At 44.1% G+C, this 22,776-nt stretch overlaps 2 protein-coding genes across 2 annotated transcripts in view; one reads left to right on the forward strand and one right to left on the reverse strand.

Annotated features, from left to right (window-relative positions):
• The window catches only part of dpf1 (double PHD fingers 1), a 51,263-nt gene that overhangs the window by 23,778 nt on the left and 4,709 nt on the right, over positions 1 to 22,776 (forward strand). Inside the window, exon 9 of the mRNA XM_085370259.1 lies at positions 16,905 to 17,024. Coding sequence (XP_085226385.1) covers positions 16,905 to 17,024 — 120 coding nt within the window. The remainder of the gene's footprint in view (positions 1 to 16,904; positions 17,025 to 22,776) is intronic.
• Positions 20,461 to 21,918, reverse strand: LOC146618383 (uncharacterized). The gene is made up of 2 exons (XM_085371396.1): positions 21,437 to 21,918; positions 20,461 to 21,352 (listed from the first exon to the last, which is right to left on the reverse strand). Exons 1-2 carry the CDS (start codon positions 21,916 to 21,918, stop codon positions 20,461 to 20,463), a joined length of 1,374 nt encoding a protein of 457 aa, XP_085227522.1.

The following is a 22,776-nucleotide window of genomic DNA, read 5'->3' on the forward strand; positions in this document are numbered from 1 at the left end:
TGGTGTGGTAAGTGGTATGTCATCCAGATATGGGCCAGGCCTGCCATAGATGGCACTGTCTATGTGATGGCATGCCATATCTGGCCCGATTGTGGTTTGGTTTATGTGGCCCAGGCTAATAGAAAACAGGTCTGGCCCAGATCTGGCATCAAGCTGGCACTTCTGACTAACTGGTGTCATGACAGAGTGTATGTCAACCAGATGTTGGCCAGGTCTGGCAATGATGGCACTATTTATGTTCCTATTTTCCTATTTTAGTTAGAAGACCCAAGTGCCATGTTGCAATACTATACTGCTATGGTAGCCAACGGTTCAAATGCAGGTTTGACAGGTTTGTGAGTGTACACTTTATCCACTACCTAGTGACGGTTTACTCAGCCAGTGGGTGGCTGTAGCTCAGGAGGTACAGCAGGTCACCTACTAATTGGAAGGTTAGTGGTTCGATCCCTGGCTCCTCTAGTCTGCATGTCAAGAGTGAGAATGTGTGTGCCTGTAGTTAAGAAGCGCTCAATTTCGAGGAAGTGTATGAATGTGGCATGTTGTATAGAGCACTTTGAGTAATCTGGAAGAGTAGAAAAGCACTATATAAGAATCAGTCCATACAGAGTTTCGTCATATTACTTTTGCACTATTATGTTCCGGCGGATGTTGTTATTACATGGCTTGATTAAGGTACACATTAGGCTGACATCTGGGGCCAGAGCTGAAACTGTTCTGGGCCAGCACAGGGCCAACAGTGTGTCTGCAACTGGCCTTGTGCTGGCCCATGTGTGGGCCACATCTGGCAAACCAGATCTGGGCCACCAAAGGGCCGTCATTCTTTGTGGTATGTGGGCCATGTGTAAGCACATTGTGTGGGCCAGATCTGGGCCATACCAATTTTGCTATCTGGGTAGTCTAACTGTAAAACCTTTGTTGGTTAAATAACATTTAAACCATTTTCAGCACAATTCTTTTGATTCTGAAGAAGCTGAGAGATAAGAATACCATGAAATACAATATTAAAATCAGGGCTAAGGTTTTAAAAAATTACATGAATGAATACTAAAATGACAGAATCTTCTAGGTCAGTAATTTTTATTGTTAGGAGGTCATGTAAAACTTTTAAAAGCACAGTTTCAGTGCTGTGGTGTGCTTGAAATCCAGACTTGTAGTACTGTTACAAACTGAAGCAAAGTTGTAAAGTATGTAAGGTGTTATAAAGTTTATTTTAGCTCCTGCTGAAGCGTCCAGATCACAATTCTCAGAATTATATTCATTTTGGATTAATTAGACACCTTGTGAGTTCAGATGCAATGCAAATGCTTCCTTCCAGTGCAGGGACCAGTGAGTCCAGCAAAGCACACATTAAACAAGCTGATTATTCGACTTTAATGAAGGAATATTTTTTTATGCCTCATGCCATACTTTAATCACTGTTGACTCAGCCAAACTGATTTTTTAAAATGATACGGCTGCACACCTGGTTTGGCAAATGCAGTAAACTGTAGTTTAGAAACATTTGCACGCAATGTAAACAGGCCCATCACATTTGATAACTTCAGAGAAATCATGTTCACTGTCACTGAGTTTTCACTAATTTTTCATAGAAACCATTTAAACAGGAATGACACAGGTGTAACAAACGTAAATAATAGTCAGTTTCCTGTTGGTTTTCCAGTGAGGTTGCACATACAAAACAGAGCCCTGTTTCCCTAAAGCATTTTAAGGCCCATTGTAAGTCTGCTGACGACAGTCTTAGTAAAAAAGATGCCTTTGGGAAATGGAGCCCAGGCCCAGGCACTACATGAAGCAGTTTATTAGACTGCAGTCAATATATATGTAATTGCTTACAACTGTCTTGAACACATTATTGTGCATCATGAAAAAAGTCACACCTCTGTGGACATTTATTCTCTTTAAAACTCACCTTGGTTTCCTCTCATGCCACATTATTCCCTGTGTTATTTTTACCTATTAAATAAAATGAACTGTGAGAAGTAAGTGTGAAAATTATTGAAAACTGGCAGATTTCCCAAAGCTATAAAGGGGCCTTTTGCAAAATCTGGAGGGGCACAGGTTTGTACAGACATTATATAGCATGAGACTGTCCAGAGATCACTTTTGCAGTGTGATTCACTGAATGGTACTGTAGTATATGCAGAACGCTGCTGTTGGTGTTTGGGATCCCAAGCCTGCACTTAGCACAAGGCTACAACGGCTCTGCTAAACGTATCATGGGTACGATAAGAGAGCAATAAGTGCCAATGAACAACAAGTAAAGCAAATATTTAGGTTTCTATGAACAGGTTGGGAATCAGGCCTCGACTCTTGATCCTGTCAGCTGCAGCATCAAAATTGCTCTGCTTTTTTTTCTTTGGCTATTTGTTCTCATCCCCCGGACCAGTTTTCTATTGCCGTGTTCGGCGTTCAGTGTTGTCTTCTGTGTGTGTGTGTGATTTGTTTGTTTTTTGAAGACTTCTTTTAAGGACAATAGCATGCATTTATCCTATGGGAGATTGTGTTTTGGTCAGTAACCATGAGTAAATTGGCTACAGTTGTTCACAAAAAAAAGGAAAAAGAAATAGCTGTGGACATTTGAAAGAAGAGCACAGACGAATCATCCTCTTTCTTTGTTCCTCCTGGTCTTAAAACAAGCAATTTGCTCAGAATAGAGCACACAGATAAACACACAAAACACACACATCCACGTTATCTGCACTGCAACAATGTCCACAGTGAAACCACGCTGCCTCAATTAATTGGCAGTGTGTATTTTGTGTTTTTAAACTGGCCGTTTGTCTGACAGGACACAACAGTCCTTTATATATATATATATATATTAGGGGTGCAACGATATTCGTATCGATATTGAACCGTTCGATACAGTGCTTTCGGTTCGGTACGCATATGTATCGAACAATACAACATTTGTAATTTATTTTATCAATTTTCCTTCTGACGATGCTGTCTGTGTGGAGCGCTCAGTGAATCTGTGTTCGACTACTCCGCCTAGGCTGCACTGTTGAGCGCAGATCCACTGAGCGCTCAACACAGACAGCATAGTCAGAAGGAAGAGCGCAGGGCAAGCTAGCGAGACAGAAGTTAAGCTCTCCTTGCAACAGGCAAATTGACCCTCATTCAGATCTGGCGTTTAGAATTATTTTGGTTTTCATGTGACGTATGACCCTGAAGGTAAGCGAGTCATGGACTAAAGTAAAACAGTATGTTGGATGTGCCATGCAATGCTCAATTACATTGGTGTGAACTAGTGTGTTAGCGCAGTTAGCTCGTTAACGTGTTGGCCGTCTAGCCCCATGCACGGAGCGATCGGCAGTAGCTCGTTAACGGAGATTTGCCGTGTTGTGGCGTTAAGGTCATTTCAACGAGATTAACCTGAAAGCACTAGTGGGAACACAACGAATATGACTGCACATTTACGCCGACATCATCCTAGTGCAAAGACAAAAACAACAAGCATGCTACTAACTTTAGCCGAGTCATTTAGACCGCTGTTAGCACAGGATTCTCCTTATGCTGCTGAGAATATAGCCCAGAAGAAGCGGATAGTATAGCTTTTATTTTGGAAAGAGCCATTTCTCTGTAATAAACTCTCTTTTCCAAAGATGAGTGATTCCTCAATCAGATACAGGGCTTGCAATATCGCTAGCCCGACGTCCCGGAGCTAGCGATTTTTTCAGTCGGGCTACCAAAATCTATCTCTTCCCTGCCCGTCGGGCTATTGTAGGAAGGAAAAATATATGTCAATGCTTTTGCATTCTTTCAGAAATGTAGCTGGGTAATTATGTCATTGGCATCGGTGAGCCACTGTCAATATGTGACATATTGAAGTCGCGTTTGAATTTGCGCTTGTTTTTTTTGCTTTCACTTTGCAATCGTGCGAACTGTGTATAGAGAGCGACAGCACTGATCTGTGAGTGATGATAATTTGTGCACCAATTCCTCTGACATCGTCTTATTAATCGTTAGCTTACTATGCAAACATGACAAGTGAAATCTCCCGCAGCTTAAACATGTGAGAGGTTGATCGCGCAGAGAATCGCTGAGCTTATGTGAGTGAGTGTGTAAAAGCATTTCAGTTCTGCTGAGCCAAATAAGACAGGTCAGGGTGAAGAAGTGACAGCCAAAGAAAAGCTTACCACAAAACGGAGAAGTTATGACAAATCAGACTATAAGGCAAAAAGAAAGTGCAGCTTTATGGTTTCATGGACAAAATAATTTCTGTGGCTGCAATATGACGAGCTATATAACCAGGGCTGCACATAAGTGGACGGCAGGTGCGCATTCGCTGTCAAAATAAAAAACGCGCACAAGGGTTAGGGTTAGGGTTAAATTTAAAAACTGTACTTTTGAGTTAAAATATATATTTATAATTTTAATAAATGACAAATTAAAAATGCATGAACATTTTTTTTGTATCGAAAAAATATCGAACCGTGACACCAAAGTATCGAACCGAACCGAACCGTGAATTTTGTGTATCGTTGCACCCCTAATATATATACATTTCTCTCTATATATATCTTTGTGTGTGTTTGTAAAATGTGTGTGTTTGTGTGTGTGTGTGGCCAGGCTGCAGTATTAGGTCTCTCCAGTGGAGGAGAGCAAGAGAGACAGCATTTGAATTGTTTAATATCCCCCATTACTCCCTCCCAAGCAGTCAGAAATCACACACATGGTCACGTGAACACACACACACACACACACACACACAGTCAAACACGCATGCACGCACACGCACACGCGGCTCCAGAAAACCCAATCTTCTCTGCTGAAATGAAAAAGAAAGCTTAGCCTTTTGGTTGGTGTGTGTGTGTGTGCTTGTGTGTGTGTGTGTGTGTGTGTGTGTGTGTGTGAGAGAGAGAGACTCCAAATGCACAAGTGCATATGCATTTGCAAGACTCTGTGAGTGTAAATGCATTGATGTGCGTGTTTGTGTGTGTCTATATATGTGCACGTGTGTGTGTGTGTGTGTGTGTGTGTGTGCGCAACATTTTACATTTAACCAGTCTGCCAAGTGCCATGGAAGAGGCTCCACCACCCTCCACCCTCCATCTTTTGGTATATTGCCACATATGTAATAATATTAATACGGCTTCCCTTGAATGAGAGCAACCCCGCATGCATAATTCATGCTATATTCTCGCTGTCTAGACACTATAGCATGTATGCAGCATCCCTGACACACAAGGGTGAGCCGAAAAACACACAAACTTATTAGAGAAACTATAAAAGTCTGTTTGGGGTTTTTTTTGGAGCCTCGCCCCTCTCTGCTCTCTCTGTTTTTCCATCAGCGTGATAAACGACAGATTACTCCACGAGGAGATGAGCTTTTCCTTCCCTCTTGCTCTCCGAGTCCATCTTTCACCACTTTTCTTTTCCTCATCTTGCTCTGCATCCCCCCCCCCCCCCCGCTTTCCATTCTCTCCATCCATCTGCTTTGGCTTTCCTTATAATTAATTTTTTTGTTTGTGTGTACCATCGCTAAAATCAACCACCGTTACTAACCCTCCACGTATTCCTGGATCCTAGCTGATATACTGTTTACTCAAAAATGAGCTGCGCCATTAAAATTCATGACCGCACAACATACTATGTTTCTCTTTCTCCAAACAGGAGAAGTAGTAGAAGAGGCTGGAGGTTAGAGGGAGGGAGAGCAGAATATTGAGAGGTGGGGGTCTTTTTTTGGCATTGGTGTGATGGTTGGAGGGCTGGGGGTAGGAGACGGAGATGAGAGGGAGGAGGCTGAGGGGGGAGAAGTAAGGGGGGATGTTTACTTTAGAGGTCGGCCCTGCACTGTCCACCTGAAAATTGGTTTTGTGGACTTCAATAGAGAAAAGCAGGAAAAAGAAGAGCGAGACAGAGAGCGAGGAAGAGTAAAATAATGGGAGAAGAGTCGGGATATAAGATGGGTAGATAAAATGAGAATTACCCAAACAGAGCAAAACAGCACCTGTGAATATGGGAATGGATGACTGAGTGAAATAAAAGAAAACACAAAAAGAGAAGGGGGGGGGGGATGTGTGGGAGGGAGTGGGGGAGGGAGGAGAGGGGGACGGGGATGTAGTTGTCATTAAAGCCTCCTCTCTCAAATCAGAACTGAGATTCAGAGGCCACTTTATCTGGACGGACAGACGGTCCTACGGTGTAGAGCAGCAGGGACACAGAATGTGTGTGTCTGTGTGTGTGTGTGTGTGTTATTAAAAAAATGCACCTAACTCACGCACATGCATGCCCATGAATGTGCGCACGCCTCTCTGTGACACTGAGCTGCGTGAGAGTGCTGTATGGCCAATCACGCCCAACTCCAAATTTGTCTGTGTGCGTGTTTGTGTGTGTGTGTGTGTGAGTGAGACATGTAATTGAGCTCTTTGAAGGTCAGTATCCCTCTGTTCCTACTCACCATTGTTGGTTGTTGTGGTTTTTTTCCCCACTTACATTTTTTTTCTTGTGTTTCAAAATGGCCTCCCCGCTCTCCTCCTGCTCTCTGCAGGCTGAAGCGAAGCAGGAATTTTGATCAACCAAACACTGAGAACCTGAAATGGCCACTACCCACTTTGTGTCTGTTGTCATTCAGCTGTGCTCAGCAGTGCCCCCCCCCCTTCTACTTCCATCTGTCTTTGTCTTCGGAATATCGGAAAAGGTGATTTGAGGTGTTGGAAGACTCCGGCAGCTCTCGTGTTTGTTGCGCTGACATTTATAGCAATGTCACTGGGCAGATACAGATGTGTGTCTCTACTGGGACTAGATGGGAAGTCTTTGCACTAAATGCTGTTTGCTACCAAAACCTGACTGTAAGTCCTAGGGACAAAGTGGAGCAATGGCTTAATGTTTCATGCACTCATTTTGTCTATGTTTAAATGCCCTTTGTGTTTAATAGACTTCTGATTACTGTTAGCTTCATCTTATAAGATTTTGAAGCATGTCTCCTAAATTTCATTCATGGCCAGAGGTTTAATTGCATACACGGTCAAAAAAACAAAAACAAACCCTCCAGCTTAAGAACACAGTTTTAAAATTTTTCGTGTTACTTTTTTCCGGATATTTTTTCCCCCTTCTTTTAACTACACATAGAATTTTACAGTTTAAAGAAATGCCCATAAATTTTTGTAAAAAAAAAAGACATTTTCCATGTTTTTCCAAGATTTTTTAATAGTTTTTATTTTAACAGTCTCATGACATTTTTTGACATACTCTGAAAATGCATACTTGTGATTCATCTTCATGGACACAGTTAACCCCAGTTTTTTTTTTAATTAATTAATTTTTTTTTGTCTCATATCTCAGCCCGTTCAGTGTATTGCATGCATATCTATTGATTTACGTGCATTCACAGGAAGTGATGTTTTATTAGCTTGAAAGGGGCAAAAAAGTCTGCATCTGGAGACTGTACCGGTTGGTGGCTTATTAAGTCATTTCATCTGTCCCCAGGAACCACAACTTGAGTCCCCTGGAATCATTTATAGACATTATCTGCCGTTACTTTGACACTTCGTTTGTTGTTTTGTTAAATTTAGGCACTAAAAACTTCTCAAGCTTAGGAACCAGAGCGACTCTGTTGGGTTTAGGCAATGATGCTACTTGTTTAGGATTAGAAAATTTTATTTTTTGCGCAGATACAACAGATGATCTTAACACTGTGTTCCCTTGGTTGACCTGTCCTCTCTGTGGAGTTTAGAGAACACATGTGGTACAGCCAAAAACCTACATCCTACTACATCAAAGATATGAATCCTGTGACAGGTAAAACGGGAAATATATTCTCCATTTACATGAACAAATAGATAATTTCTCCTGATTATCTCATGTTTTGGAATAAGATCATGCTGGCCTAAACACATTGCTGATTTTAAGTTTCAATCCAAAGACTAATTAAACTTGAGTCATGTCCTTTCAGTTTGATTTAATATGCAGGAAACATTTACGTTAAATTTGCTACATTGAAACAGCAAAGACATAAAAATGAAAAAAAAAAAGATCTGATTATAAGACAAATGATAAAAAAACATCTTCAAAAGTAGCTGAATATTCACCGCAGTGCAGACAACTTCATTAAACTGGAAAGGCTGGTATATATTTTTGTGTTGCTGGTGCATCCATCAGTACATTGTGTGTATTTTCACATGTGGAACCAGCATTCACTGCTTTCTGGATGTGTTCTGAACTTTTCATGTACTCGAACGTTCCTTCTCAGCTTTTGATTGGTTGATTGTTGCCGCTGCTGCACGGCGCAGGAAAAAGGAAGGGAGAAACGGCTGTTGCCTAGCAATCCGGTTGCCATGGATACCGCCAGGGCTCCCTCCTAAAGAGTACACTGTTATGTACATTGAAAAGAGAGAGAGAGAGAGAGAAAGAGAGTGAGAGATAGGTGGTAGAGGAGGAGGGAAGGAGAGCTATGGACAGAAGAAGAAAAAGGATGGAAGGAGGGAGAGGGGGAGAGAGAATGAAAGAAGGCAGGGTGGAAGAAGTTGAAGTGGAGGGAGAAGGAGCAGGAGGGGGTGCAGAGTTCATTAAAAATAACATAAAGAATGGGAGAGAGACAACAGACAAAGAGAGAAGCAGAGCGAGAAGCAGAGAGTTAAACAGACTGAGAGAAAAAGAAGACGAAGAAAAAAAAAACCCTCTTCATGATTCATCATATAGATCCCCCCAGACAGTTGGAGTGGTGAAGGCAGGGTAATATTGGAGTCTGCTTCATTTGGTATTCTGTCTTAAGATGTGGTGTTGTGGCTTGCTGGATGGTTGTTCTGTGGTCCCTCAGTTGTCTTGGCCATGTTTGGATAAGCCTCCCACACTACCACACCACAACCCCTCCCCTACCACCGTGCCAAATCCACGCTCACCCTCCATCCATCTCCTGCTGTCTAGTTTTCTGTCAGTGAATGGATTTACCGCAGCCGTAAAACTTGAGCGCCACGTCACGCTTGTAAATTATTGACGGAACAATGCAAACATTGGAAAGAGCGAGAAGTAAAAGGTTTGAGGGATGCAAACTTTTTGCACTTGGTCTAAACTACAGCGTTGTTGCTCCTGGGAAGCTGCCAAGCCCCCACGTACAGTAGCGAAGCCACTTGCAGCTCTTGTTTGTGCAGAATAAAATTCCAATTAGAAGTTAGCACAAGCAGCATTAAATGCAAAGATAATGTCACCACTTACAGAAACTCACACTCTTAATTTCAGTGTTGCGGTGGCACAACAAAATACAATCTGTGCTCTACTTGTTTTGTCAAATTTTTGCTTTTGTATGCATATCTATTCTTTTTTTTCTTTTTTCTTTTCTTTTTTTTACCCCCGGTTGGTCATTTTTGACATTTCCGTGTGAGAGCGCAGGGCTAACATAGTGGACCATGTGAAGTAGGGCCCAATTCAAACAGGATTTCACAGTCACATTCCCAGCTGGCTCTGTCCCTGGAACAAAATAGGATTAATAATTTGCATTTTAACTCTTTGCGGACAGGGACACAAGCCACGGAGCGATTCTTTGTAAGACCGTGCGTGTGTGTGTGCACAAAGTTTTGCACGCATCGGCATTTCCTGCGTGTGCGCGTTTGTGTGTGATTTCTTTACATGCATGATTTATGGGGTGGTAGTGTGCGTCTGTGTGTGTCTATTTGCTAAATGTGCACATATCAGAATACTGCAGAGCCTGACGGATTGTACGCTTGTGTGTACGTGTGCCTGTGTGCCTGTGTGTGTGTGTGTGTGTATCTTTGTTCCTGTGGGTCAGTGTGATTACAAAGCAGCCATAGATCAAGTTTTATTATGCACCAAAACTGTCTCTGTCCTCTTTACTTTGCAATGTCATCTCTGAGCGCACACGCTCACATTGCACACACACAGAAATGCATGCATCCAGTCCCACAATGGATTGGGAGTTACGCAACCTGCTGACTGGACATGAGTAAAAGTGGTGCTTGTGTATGTGTGGTTGTATAAGAGTGGGGTGCAAAAAAGCAACAAAAAAAAATGGGGGGAGAAAACAGAATAAGAACAGAGCATGATGGCACCGATGCAGGCACCAGTGTGACAACAGATGGATTGCAGGAAAGAGTTCCAATTTCCTCTTTGAGAGTAAAGCAGAGGGGGGAAAAATAGAGAGGCCAAATAAGGAAGAGGGAAACAAAAAAAAACAGAAGAAGAAGAAGCACAATGAAGCAGAGTGAAGAGATCGAATCAGAGGCAGAGGGAGCAGCAGCAATAATGAGAACGCATGAAAGTGCAAGGAGGAAGACAGGGGGAGAGGATGGAAGAAGGAGGGAAAGTAGGAAGATGGAGAGAGAGCGAGAGAGAGCGAGAGAGGAAGGAAGCTAGTGACTTTTCATCTGTGACTGACGGTTTCCATCTGACTGCATCTCTGCCTCGTTGTCTGCATAAAAAAACCTCTGAAAATGTCTTCTTGAGCATTTGGGATTTTGCATCTATGTGAATGTAGTCTGACGTGATTTGTGCCCTATATGTTGCTTGTTTCTTTTCCCTTTGTTTCATGGAAAAACTGTACAATATCTCAGATTGTAATTGCATGTGTGTGCGCGTCTGTGTGTGTGGCTGCAAGGGGTTACAGAGACTCTCATTCATCACATTAAAGAGAGCAAGAGGGGGATGGGACTGAAACTGGACGGCAAAAGTTATTATTAAAAAGGCTTGGTTGTAAATCTCGGTGTGCGCGCGCGTGCGCTCTACTGTATGCGTGCGGTCGCGGGTGTCTTTTCCCGCGTTGTGTATGTGCGTGCATGCGCTTCTCCCGAGAAGCTCTCCTCATTAAGCAGCGAGACGACAGGAGTGCAGAGTGTGTGTTTTCACACGCCGCTGCTCCGATACAACAAGAGACACTTCTTCTTTTTTCTATTTTACCTCCATTCCTCCTCTCTCCTTTGTGCTTCCTCCTCCTCCTTCTCATCCTCTTTTCTCTTTCTTTTTGCCTCATCTGTTCCCAAAATCCTCCCCTGCTCCTCTCTTCCCTCACCTTTGTACCTGATCCTCATGTCTTCTTCCCATCTGCACCTGCCCTACAGGGGCGTTTGCTGCGTTCGGTGATCGTAGAGACCAGACAGACGCTGGGATGAGAGCATTCAGACATCACTTGTTAATTCCCGTCTAAACCTCAACCTTGATTAATCAAGTTTTGTATTTTTGTGACAGTGGTATCCATGGAAACGCGCATTTCTTTCTCAATGGCCGAGCTTACCTTTTTGTGTATCTGCACATAACGGGGGTAGGACAGAAGAAGATGAAACATCATATTAAATTCAGTCAGTTCGAGCAGATGTCATGCCAATACCATGCTTGAATGTGCTGAATAAAAAAACAAAGAGGAAGGAAAAAGGAGTGAAATTATGAGAAAATTTAAAGGAAAAAGTGAGGTGGAAAAGAGAGTGCGAAAAGTCAACAGGTAGGCCTGTTAGCTTGTGTGTGGGGAGGCCAGGGTAATTCCCTTTCGGATGAAAGCGCTAAATTAATGAGGCTTCCACTGTGGTCAGCCAAAGGAGGAGATTATCAACCAGTCAGTCAGGCTGAAGCGCTGGTTTCATGTTAGCGTTGGAGGGAAATGGGAAAGAGGGGTGAAGGAGGAGGAAGAGACGCTGGAGGTGTAAGTAAGAGAGAAAAAGAGCAATGCTGGGGAGAAGAATTCAGGGTTAATTTGAGCAGCGCTCACAGACACAGAAGTCATGATTTCTTCATGGCACCTTTGTATTTTTTATTTCCTTCCACCATCCATATGATCTTTAAATAAGGAGTTAAAGAGCATAGATTTCTTTATACTATTTCCATTGCATGTGACTGCAATAAACAGCAGCAACAAAATGATTTATTGAAATGTATTCTCTTTGTTACTAACATTTATTTTCTCTTTCTTCTTTAAGTAGTCAAATCAAAAGGCTCAGATTATCTGAGAAATACATTACCACAAAGGTGAAAACAAGATCTTTTATGACTAAATAACCTTTTTAGCTTGTTTTTTCAATGGGCAGTGATGTGCATCTAAAAAGATGCTGCTTTTCTTGGTAATGCATGCTCTGGTGAGGAAGCAAAACATGAAAAAGCAACTTTAAAATAACACCTTCTCCTCTTTCTTTGTGAGAAATCCTCAGTTTCATGAAACCATTAATAATAGTATTAATAACAATAATTTTAAAAAAGCAAACATGACAAAAATAACTTTGAGCGAATACAGTTAGTCTGCAAAAAGTAATGTGACACACCTCAGCTGTGCAGACACAACGGCGTGAGGTTGCTTGGAGGGCGAAAAAACACAAGGTTACCGAGGAGCAGCGTGAAGGAGGAAAGGAGAGAGAAAACGAGACTGGGTGGGAGAGAGAAATTATAAGCACGGGGATGGGGAAGAATGGGGAAGGGTAGGTATTGTAGCAGGGGAGAGGAGGTGGGGGTGAGGAGCATTTGAGGATTCATCTCTTGCTGGATAATTCCCAGGAGGATCTTTCTCCAACACTTGAAAGCTGTGAAGTGTGCGGTTCTGCTCATACTCCTCCTGGTAATTGGAAGAGGAGGGGAGGGTGGGAGGGAGGGAGCGAGGGAAAGGACAGTCAGGTATAGGAATGAGATATGGAGGTAAGAAAGAAAGGAAAGGAAAGGATGGTTGAGGCAGGTTAAAATTTTGGAGATGGAGGTGAAGGGAAAAAAGGGAACAGGTGGGGAAGAGCCAACCGCACTGAGGGGTTCTGGAGGAGGAAGAGAAGGAGAAGGAAAGGTACCTGATGATTGCCAGTCTTTTCAGTCTTTGGTATATATCTCTTTTATTTTTGCTCATTAGCTCAGCCCTCTTTATTGTCTCGCTCTCTCTATCACCATTCTCTCCCTCCTTCCCTCCCACCATTTGCCGGCAATGGCGTGTCTGTGGTTGCAGGCAGCTTCTGAAACATGGCCACAGGCGTTTAATCATTGATGAGTTTTTTTGTCTACGCAGGCAGGCCAGCGGGCAGCCCCGACTCACTCACATGCATCAGGACCTGCTGATTCACTCTCAGGGGCCTCCTAGCACACACACACACACACACACACACGCAGAAATTCAAAGGCAAACAAAGATCTGCACGTGCACACCCAACTACAGAGACACAGATGAAATACAGTTTGAATGTGTTGTGTGTGTATCCACATGTGTGTCTGTCTAGTTTATCCCGCCAGGAATTGTGAGGTCCAGTCAGCAGCGGTGAGCCCAAATAAAAGGAGTGAAGATAAAAGCAATTTATTTGACCAGAACAAGAAGACAAAAACATGTTTGCATTGGCTCCAGGCCTGCGAGCCGCATATGTCTCTACAGCTTTATACATCCTCCTGCAGTAAACATCTGGCTGCACTGGTTTCTTTAGAAGTAAATACACTTAAATAGCTGCGGCATCCTCATCCAGGATCATTGCGCTCTTGATCGACTGTGTCCTGTGCTTCATTTTGATGGAGCAACAAATCGTCACACGGTTTGCACATGTGGCCCAGGATCAACGCTAGCATGTGGCAGCTTGAATTAATTGGTCCAGCGCATTGGTTCAGACTGGAAGGTCTCTATAAGTATGGTGCTAACACCTTCTGACTTTTCCTCCAGTCTTACCATACCATGCTTGACATTTTTATTTACAGTGAATTCGTAACAGGGCAGCACCGTGGTGCGGTGGCTAGCACTGTTGTCTCACGGGAATCAAGAATGCCCACCATTTGGTTGTAGCCTTTCTGTGTGGAGTTTGCATGTTCACCCCGTGTTTGTGTGGGTTCTCTCTGGGCAAAGACTTGCAGGTAGTGGAGTTATTTATTCATTTAAAATTACCCATTGATGTGAACGTGAGTGGGAATGGTTGTCTCTCTCTGTTAGTCCTACGACAGACTGGCAACCTGTCCAGGGTGCACCTGTCTATCATTCTGCGGCAGCTGGGACAGACTCCAGCCACCTTGAACTGGATAAGTGGAAGAAAATGAATGGATGGATGGATTTGAGACATAGCAGGACAATGACTTATCACTATACATCTGTGGGTTGAAAACACTTGTACAAACATTTAGATGAGCTGAAGCAAGCCTCACCACTCTGCTGCTATTCTGAATACCTCTGGGAGCTATTTGGACAATTATTGTGAAGTACTGTCTATTTGTTTTGGACATAAAAATTACATTTTAAGAATCTCCAGTCAGTTCTGATCCACTAAAAAAGTTTGCCGTGTTTGTTCGATAAAAGGTTTTCTAAAGCTTTTTTTTCCCAAGCAAGGGAAATTTTACCACCATCTTTGCTCTTGCTGTGATTTTCATTATATGAATGTTATATGTATTAAATGCATATTTACTCGCTGGGCCCATGTCCTCATTTTAGGTTTGATAGCATTTTAGTAGATAAGGTGAGGCTTAGACATGAATTGATTTGCAGTTTGGGGAAGGCCACGAAGGGGACTGGCGGCAGCTCTCAGGCCTGGCAGTTCCCCATGTACTAAATAGAAGTGAAGACGTTAAAGAACTGAAAAGGAGAGGGAGGGTGGGGCACGTGAATGAGAACGAACAGCTTGTAGAACTGGAGGCGTGGTCCCGCTCCTGAAATTCAGATACTTTATCTCCAATATATGAATTTAGGATTCTTTGAATGGGATGTCTGTCCCTGATAATTTTTCTGAATGAAATACCTTTGGTCATCAGCAGCGATCAAGGATAGTGCTAGCCTCAGCCGTACTTTATTTTGCTAAGTGGCAAATATTAGCATGCCGGCATGCATAGCTAAAACAGGGAATTTTCGTATGCCTGGGCTGTGTTCAGATTTTTTTCCTATGTAACAGACAGCCAGCAGTTTACAGTAAGCAGCAAGTATAATGACATGGTGGGAATTTTATGATGATTGATGAATTATTAATAGCTACAAAAGCGCTAAAACATTATGCTAACATGCTAGCACACAGACATGATAGGTTTCTGATTGTAATATTAAGCCAAGATAACTGCCTCCACCGCTAGACTTGCTGTAATGTACTTGAAAATGTAAGAACTGTATTTTTTAATATTTATTTAATTTTGGATAAAATGTAATTTTACCACTATTTAACTGCAACTTGGTCAATACTATAGTAAGAAAAAAACAGATGAATATATTGGTGATTATGATTTTTTTTGTTGGCGTTTCATTTCATTAATTGGATCCACAAAAAAGACCACACTGGCTGGCTGATGATTTTTAATTAAGGGGGAAAAATAGGGCAGGACATATCTGTCTAACCTTTGCCAGCACACCAGCCTGATGATGTGCAGGTAATTTTTTTTCTTCAATTAAACTATCATCATTTGAAAAAGCTGACACCAGCAGATCTCATTATATCACCACTGGCAGAAGAGATTATTGAGAAATGTGAGGTTGCAGCCATTTATATTGAAATGCTAGGGGACTAGATAGACACTGTTTTACACATACAGTAAATCTACTGTCATTGCTATCTCTGTTGATAGTCGATAACCCAATATAGATGGTAGTATTCATGATTCTACAATATAGAGTATGAAAGTGCATAACCAGGCTCAGAGTTACGGTGCACAGTACTACACTGATCTCATGATATAGAGCCTACTGCTTATGGTTTTGCTGTAGCAGACACAGTGCATTATTCCTTTCCTCTCCCATGTGTCTGTCTTTATGTTTGCCAGTCTCTCATCTTGATCAGGACTTTTTTTTTTATTTTTATTTCTCATTGGGGATTAAAGACGTACCCTTTCGAGTAGAAACCCAATCTCTTCCTCTCACTCCACCTTCCCCTTTCCAACATCAAATTCCATCAAATTCACCCTCTCCTCCCCTTTCCGGCCTAGCAAGACTCCACCCTTATAAATGGATGGATTAATGATAAGAGCACAACCACAGTATTGCTTATAGTGCTTTTATTTTCCTGCGGGATGAATGGTTTTCCACTTGAGCTTGTATGTGTGTGAGTGTGTACCTGTATAATCCACTCTATTGTATATTCACCAGTGCACCAGCCTGGTGACTCACTGTGAAGGACCCGTCCGCTGCATTACATCTTTGAGACGAAAGCACACATACAAATAGTCTGCAGTGGTTATGTGATTGCTTCCATTAAAATGATTATGCAATCAACAGTAGTGAGACAGGCAGGAGACAGACAGACAGACAGGCAGGAAGACCAACAGTCAGACAGAGAGATAAGGGGTACGTGTGGATCATACACACACACACATACAGTGATACTTACAGTATATACACAGCACTCAGGCAGGCAGGGGGAATTTCTCTTTGTTAATAATTATTATGAAACGGCTTCACATGGAGCACTTGCCTCTCCGTGCTCAGCATGATGGCAGGTCTGTCCCGGCACCCCCCAACACATGCACGGACACAAGCACACATCCACAAGCACACGCACACATACACGGGAACACACGGTCTCTCTCTTTCTGTCTCCTCTGCTCTCCCTCCTCCTCCACTCCTGAAAATATTTGCTAGACCCCAGGGGCTCCCAGCGGACGTTCCCTTCTGTTCGGTCCCACCCTCACTGGGTGAGCCAGTGTTTGGAGAGTCCCAGGCTCCAGAGCAGGCCTGCGTTGGTGCTTATTTTACCAAAGTAAATATATAATAATGAGTGGTGACCAAGACTTAGTTACACGTCTACTTTCTTTTGCTTTGTTATCTCATCATTTTATCTCTAATCACTCGTATTCTGTAATACTCCATTGACCATGCTTCCCAGCACACCTCAGTGATGGTTGCTTTGTTCACCTGATATGACTTTTATAGGTTTTCCCTCTTCAATCTGTCTCACTGTCGAGAGACTGATACAGCCTCTTCACCCCGAGGCAACATTTCATAACACTGACTTATGAATTTACACTCTTGCTCTTCATCCTCTTTTCCCCAGGAGTCCAGTTGGGAGAAAGTTTTTCTTACCCCCTTTTTCTTTTTCTTCTCTCAGCCAAGAAAGCAGCGGATGGCTCAGTCATTGCCAACGGCTACTGCGACTTTTGCCTCGGAGGCTCAAAGAAGACCGGCTGTCCTGAAGACCTTATTTCCTGTGCGGACTGTGGACGCTCAGGTAGGGCACCACTGAAGGGGATGATTGGCAGAATGGCTGTTAAGGCACAGTTTTAATACATTGAATTTCTTGGCTTAAGATTTCATGTTTACTACTTAATGTGGCCCTATTTTGCTAATTTCCAGATTTTTATTCTTGAACTTTGTAGCTTTGCACGATTGGCAGTTCAAAATAATCATTACTTGTCGTATACTGAACCTCGGTACTGACCAAGTTCATTCATAGTTTGATACACTCCACTTCAACTCCCCTCCCTTTTAAGGGCACCAACTCTTTAAGGGAACTTTCTTCTGATTGGCTGCATCTTATTAAGAGACTTTTTAATCACGATGTGGGTGGGGCTTCTGTGCTTCAAATGACCTTATAAGGGATAACTTTATATGACAGAAAGTAACAAAAAAAGCACAATAGGCCCATTTTAAGTAAAATAAAGTTTTGATTCTTTTCATTAATGCTTAAAATGGACCATACCAGTGTTTTTAGCCCATGTAATACAAATGATGTACAGTAAAACTAGAGTCCTTACTAGCCATTTGCTTCAGTGTTTCAAACTGCAAGTGATTATCTTTAATTACACTACCTAAAAATCAGTTTGCACAGACTTGGATATAGCTAAGGGAAAGTAACCACACTGAAACCTTAAAGTAGTGGTTGCCCAGACACTAAAGTGGTCACAATACCAAAGAACACAACATTAATACTGGTATCATCACAACATGATTGTCAGTGAGCTGATGGCTTTTCTTTTAAAGAGTTACTTGCAAAACTCAAAGAGATCAGAAGTTTTCATATGTTCATCATGAGCATGAATGTCATGATTTCTTTGAACCGTGCTTTTTCCAGGGAATGATTATACAGCACACGTTTTTTTATAATTTTAAAAAACAAGAGCTGGTTGCACAACTTGTATTGTTTTTCGGATTTTCTCTAATCCACACAGGGTCAACAGTATAGGTAGAGGCTCAAATATATAAATACACCCACACTAATCAATTTAAAGCCCCTTTTCCATCAGTATCTACTTATCGACTCGGCACGGTTTGCCCAGGTTTTCAGGGTTTTCCATTAGGCCATAGGAGCTGGTACTTTTTTAGTACCCACTCGGCCGGGGTTCCAAGCAATCTGAGCAGGTACTAAAATCTAACGTCATCAGTCTGCATTAGAGATGGCACGATACCACTTTTTCATGTCCGATACCGATACCGATATCATAAATTTGGATATCTGCCAATACCGATATGAATCCGATATAGTGTTTTTTATTCAATAAAACTGTTTTTCTAATATCTTGCTGCTTTTTGTATAAGTTCATACTCAAGTTAAAAAAAACCCCACTAAAGCCATTCTGTTATACCTGTATGCAAAAAATACACTGCACCCAAAATATTTCATAGTTCAGCAACACTGATCAATCTAATAAACTTAAACCTACTCCATCCTCCCTATTCTGGTATTTTAAAGAGTAAGCAACCTAACTAATAGGGTTCTAAAACACCCAGCAAAAAAAATAAAAAAAATAAAAAAATAGGAAACCACCCACTGTCCACCTCATGATGCTTAATTGACGTAATCAACTTTAATTTGATGCAGTGTGAAAAAAAAAATGCACAGAATTGTTTTTGAAGAATAATTAAATAGATTCAACATCTTTCTTCAACAAAATTGCAGACTGCACAGATGGTACCTTCCCAAAGGAAAAAGTACTATAGCTTACTAGGGTATATTAGACTTAATAGTTACTATATACAGTAATGGACTTCTATACATTTTACATCAGATTAAAACTTTGGGTGTAAGATTCGGGTAATTATTTATTAAAAGATAGACATTTTAAATGAGAATAAGAAAGAAAAGTATGTCTTTGTGCCCCCTTTTCCCTGTTCATGCCCTATCGGCCCCCTTGGCTAAACTTTCCTAGATCCGCCCCTGCACAGTTACCAGCCGTCAGCTACGTAGAAAAAGATCCTGGTGTAGAAAGTAATATTAAATAAATTCTAACAACAGATTATCAAGCTTAAACGTGCTGCTGTTATTCAGCCGCTGGTTTCCTCTTTCTGGCGCGAAGTGGGCGATAAACAAACAAGAGAGACGGACTCACGACAGAAAAGCCGATCAGCTGATCATTGATCAGTTTCATGATTGAAGTAGTATTGAAGAGGGAGGGAGAGAGAAGAGGCAGTCGCTCCATATGTCGGTTGTTAAGCTTAACGCGGGAATGCTTTACAAACATTCAGAGATGAACTTACACATTTGCTTTACTTCTCTCTGGGATAACTTCCTCGGAGATGAAATGCCGGATTGGTAGCGAGGCTACAAATACACACAGCCGCTCTATCACGTGATGCATACTGCTGCCACGTGCTACGGTTATGATCCGAGTTATGCCATGTCGCAAGTTTTGTGAGGTGCTTTTTCGATATTTAATGGATCGGATTAAATTTTTTATTTCTCTCCGATATCCGATCCAGTAATTTATGTCAGTATCGGACCGATACCGATACGTAATATTGGATCGGTCCATCTCTAGTCTGCATGCCACTGATTGGCTGGTCAGTAGCATCACTTGATGACTCGTTCACGGAAATGAAAAACGGCATTTTTTAAAACCTGGCTATGAGGGAAATGGCTACAAAAAACAACGCCGTGATCCCTGAGTCTGACGAAAAGCCACAGACTGAGCAGCAGGTATATTGTCGCCTTGACGTCCACCCTTTGTTGTAGCATTTGTGTTGCTACAACAAAAGGTGTCAAAGCGGGACGCTCTGACACGTTGCTATGACGACAACCATGCATGTTAGGTAATATTAGATTGTAATAAAAAAAACAGTTGATCCGAGTCGAGTCGTGGTGATCCGTGGTGAGTCGATTATACTAACAGCCCCAGAGCATGATGGTACCACTATCATGCCCAACAACTGGTATAGTGTTCTTAGGTTTTGTAGCAGGGGCATCTTGCTTGGTCCATTTTGAGTCCATGGTGATGTAAAACTTGTTTCACTGTGGACCATGACACTGGTGTTCCAGCAGTTTCTAGTTCGTGTGTCAGGGCTGAGCCTTGGTGTTCATAGGTTGTTCCTGAACATCGTAATCAGTTTCCTCTCATCTGATGGTGACAGTTTGAGTCTTCTTCCAGAATTTAGCAAAGCGATGACACATCCAAATAACTTGTACTTGCATACAATTGTTTGAACTGATGATCCTGGAGCCTTCAGTTGTTTAGACTCCAAGACACCTTTCCAAGCTATGTAAAACAACAGTTTTCCTTCTTAACTCTTTAATGAGTTCCTTGGATTTTCCCTTTGTTCTGAGTATTAAGTATCTGAGTATTCACAGTGAGTGCTGTCAGACAAATTCGTCTTATGCTGGTGAAGAGAAACTACCAGTTGTAGACAATCATGATGACTATTGAGTTAATAAGATAATGGGCCTTGTCAAGTTAAAAGAGCGTAGAACCTTTAGCAGCACTTATTAAAAGATTTAATTGAGTGTATGTATAATTTTGACCCCATGTGGATTGGAGAAAAATCCAAAACCCCAGTTCAAATGTCCAACCACTGCCATGGTGGGAACAACAGTTCTTGCGGCCGACCCAGTGGACCGCAAGCAGGCAAAACTCGCTACGGGTCAGGCAGTGGTGGGAAAACAGTTCGGGCGGCCTACCTCCAACCCCATGATGGAAGCGGAACGCTTCAGGCGGCCTGCCACGGATCCAGTGGCGGCGGCGCTGCTCCTCCGGCGGCCTGCCATGGGTCCGGTGGCGGCGGAACGGTTCTGGTGGCCTGCCACGGGTCCGGTGGCGGCGGCGCTGCTCCTCCGGCGGCCTGCCACGGGTCCGGTGGCGGCGGAACAGTTCTGGTGGCCTGCCACGGGTCCGATGGCAACGTCGCTGCTCCGGTGAGCAACAGCGAGGCGTGGCACATGGTCTATGACGCGCCGGTCGCTGACGTGGACGCACTGGACGTGGATGGCGTGGAGGCCGCGCTAGACGTGGAGGTCCCTCCGGTTCGCTGACCTCCGGCTGAGCGGGTCCCTCCTCGGCTGGCAGCGAGAGCCCCTCCTCGGCTGGCAGCGAGAGCCCCTCCGCGGCTGGCAGCGAGCCAGCCGCGGCTGGCAGCGAGAGCCCCTCCGCGGCTGGCAGAGAGAGCCCCTCCGCGGCTGGCAGCGCCGGTTGTTCCTTCCGCTCGCCGAGCTCCTCTGCTGGTGGCTCGCTGAGCTCCTCTGCTGGTGGCTCGCTGAGCTCCTCTGCTGGTGGCTCGCTGAGCTCCTCTGCTGGTGGCTCGCTGAGCTCCTCTGCTGGTGGCTCGCTGAGCTCCTCCGGCTCGGGCATGCTGAGCTCCACAGCTGGCGACGCGGGCTCCTCCCGCTCGCTGAGCTCCCGCTCGGGCATGCTGAGCTCCTCCTGCTCGCTGAGCTCCTCCGGCTCGCTGAGCTCCTCCGGCTCGCTGAGCTCCTTCGGCTCGCTGAGCTCCTTCGGCTCGCTGAGCTCCTTCGGCTCGCTGAGCTCCACAGCTGGCGACGCGGGCTCCTCCCGCTCGCTGAGCTCCCGCTCGGGCATGCTGAGCTCCTCCGGCTCGCTGAGCTCCACAGCTGGCGACGCGGGCTCCTCCCGCTCGCTGAGCCGCTCCTCCGGCTGCGACGCGGGTATAGATGGTCGTTGATCCGGAGGTGAAGATGGCGATGCGGAAGCTGCAGGTGGCGAAGATGACGGTCGAGCGGGTGATGTGGATGGTGAAGTCGAGAGTTCTGCGGTCGCTGCAGTCTGATGGGACGCTGGTGGAGAAGTAGCTGCAAAGGGCGGAGGTGATAATGGTGCGGCAGCTACTCGTGGTAGACTGGACAGCGATGTAGAAACAACAGGCGGGTGACATAATGGCAGGGTAGTTCCAGCAGGCATATCAGCCTCCAACTGAGGATGAAGACGAGAGGCTGACTGGACTGGCTGTGCTACGGCTACAGGCTGGGCAGCTGGCTGTGCTACGGCTACAGGCTGGGCAGCTGGCTGTGCTACGGCTACGGGCTGGGCAGCTGGCTGTGCTACGGCTACGGGCTGGGCAGCTGGCTGTGCTACGGCTACGGGCTGGGCAGCTGGCTGTGCTACGGCTACAGGCTGGGCAGCTGGCTGTGCTACGAGGTTAGCTTTCACACAGTCCCGTGAATAAACAGATGAGGTGAATGAAGATGAATTGTCCATATGACTCACCACAGCCGGCTGTTGGAAAGTTTTAGAGTCTGACTGCGGTGAGGCACGCCGGCGGCGCAAGCGTCACTTCTTTAACGATGCCGGGGCCAGCGTATCAGGCTGAGGTTCCACCAGCCGGCCGGACAGGAGAGCAGCTGTGTGATTTTGAGCTGCCGGTCCTTGGTCTGCTGACTCAGCAGGTGCCGCAGAGGTGAGTGGAGATGTGGTGAGGTGCAGAGGGCGTGTGAAACGTTTCCCCCGCAATGGAGGGTCCAACAAGCGAGCTGCAAGCGACGGCGGGGAGGCTATCAGCCTATGAAAAAAGAAATAGGCAGCAAGGGCTCCCAGGGAGGTTGCCATATCCTCCTCGCCCGGACAGCCCAAACCAAACAGCTCAAAACAGGAACTTTCCCTCAGCGTGGTTATAATCGAAATTAGTCTCTTAATGTCCAAAAAGCTCATGGAACAGGTGGTTGAAGACAGGAAGGCATCAAAAAATACGACCTGCATGTGTCTCTGATGTGGATCCGCCGCCTGGATAATGCTCCGACAGTATTTCCAGAGCTGGGCGAG

Source organism: Diplotaxodon limnothrissa, linkage group LG14, assembly GCF_057381915.1.
Source record: "Diplotaxodon limnothrissa isolate DT_005_m linkage group LG14, D_limnothrissa_male_GT1.1, whole genome shotgun sequence".
In the NCBI taxonomy this organism is placed as follows: Eukaryota; Metazoa; Chordata; class Actinopteri; order Cichliformes; family Cichlidae; genus Diplotaxodon; species Diplotaxodon limnothrissa.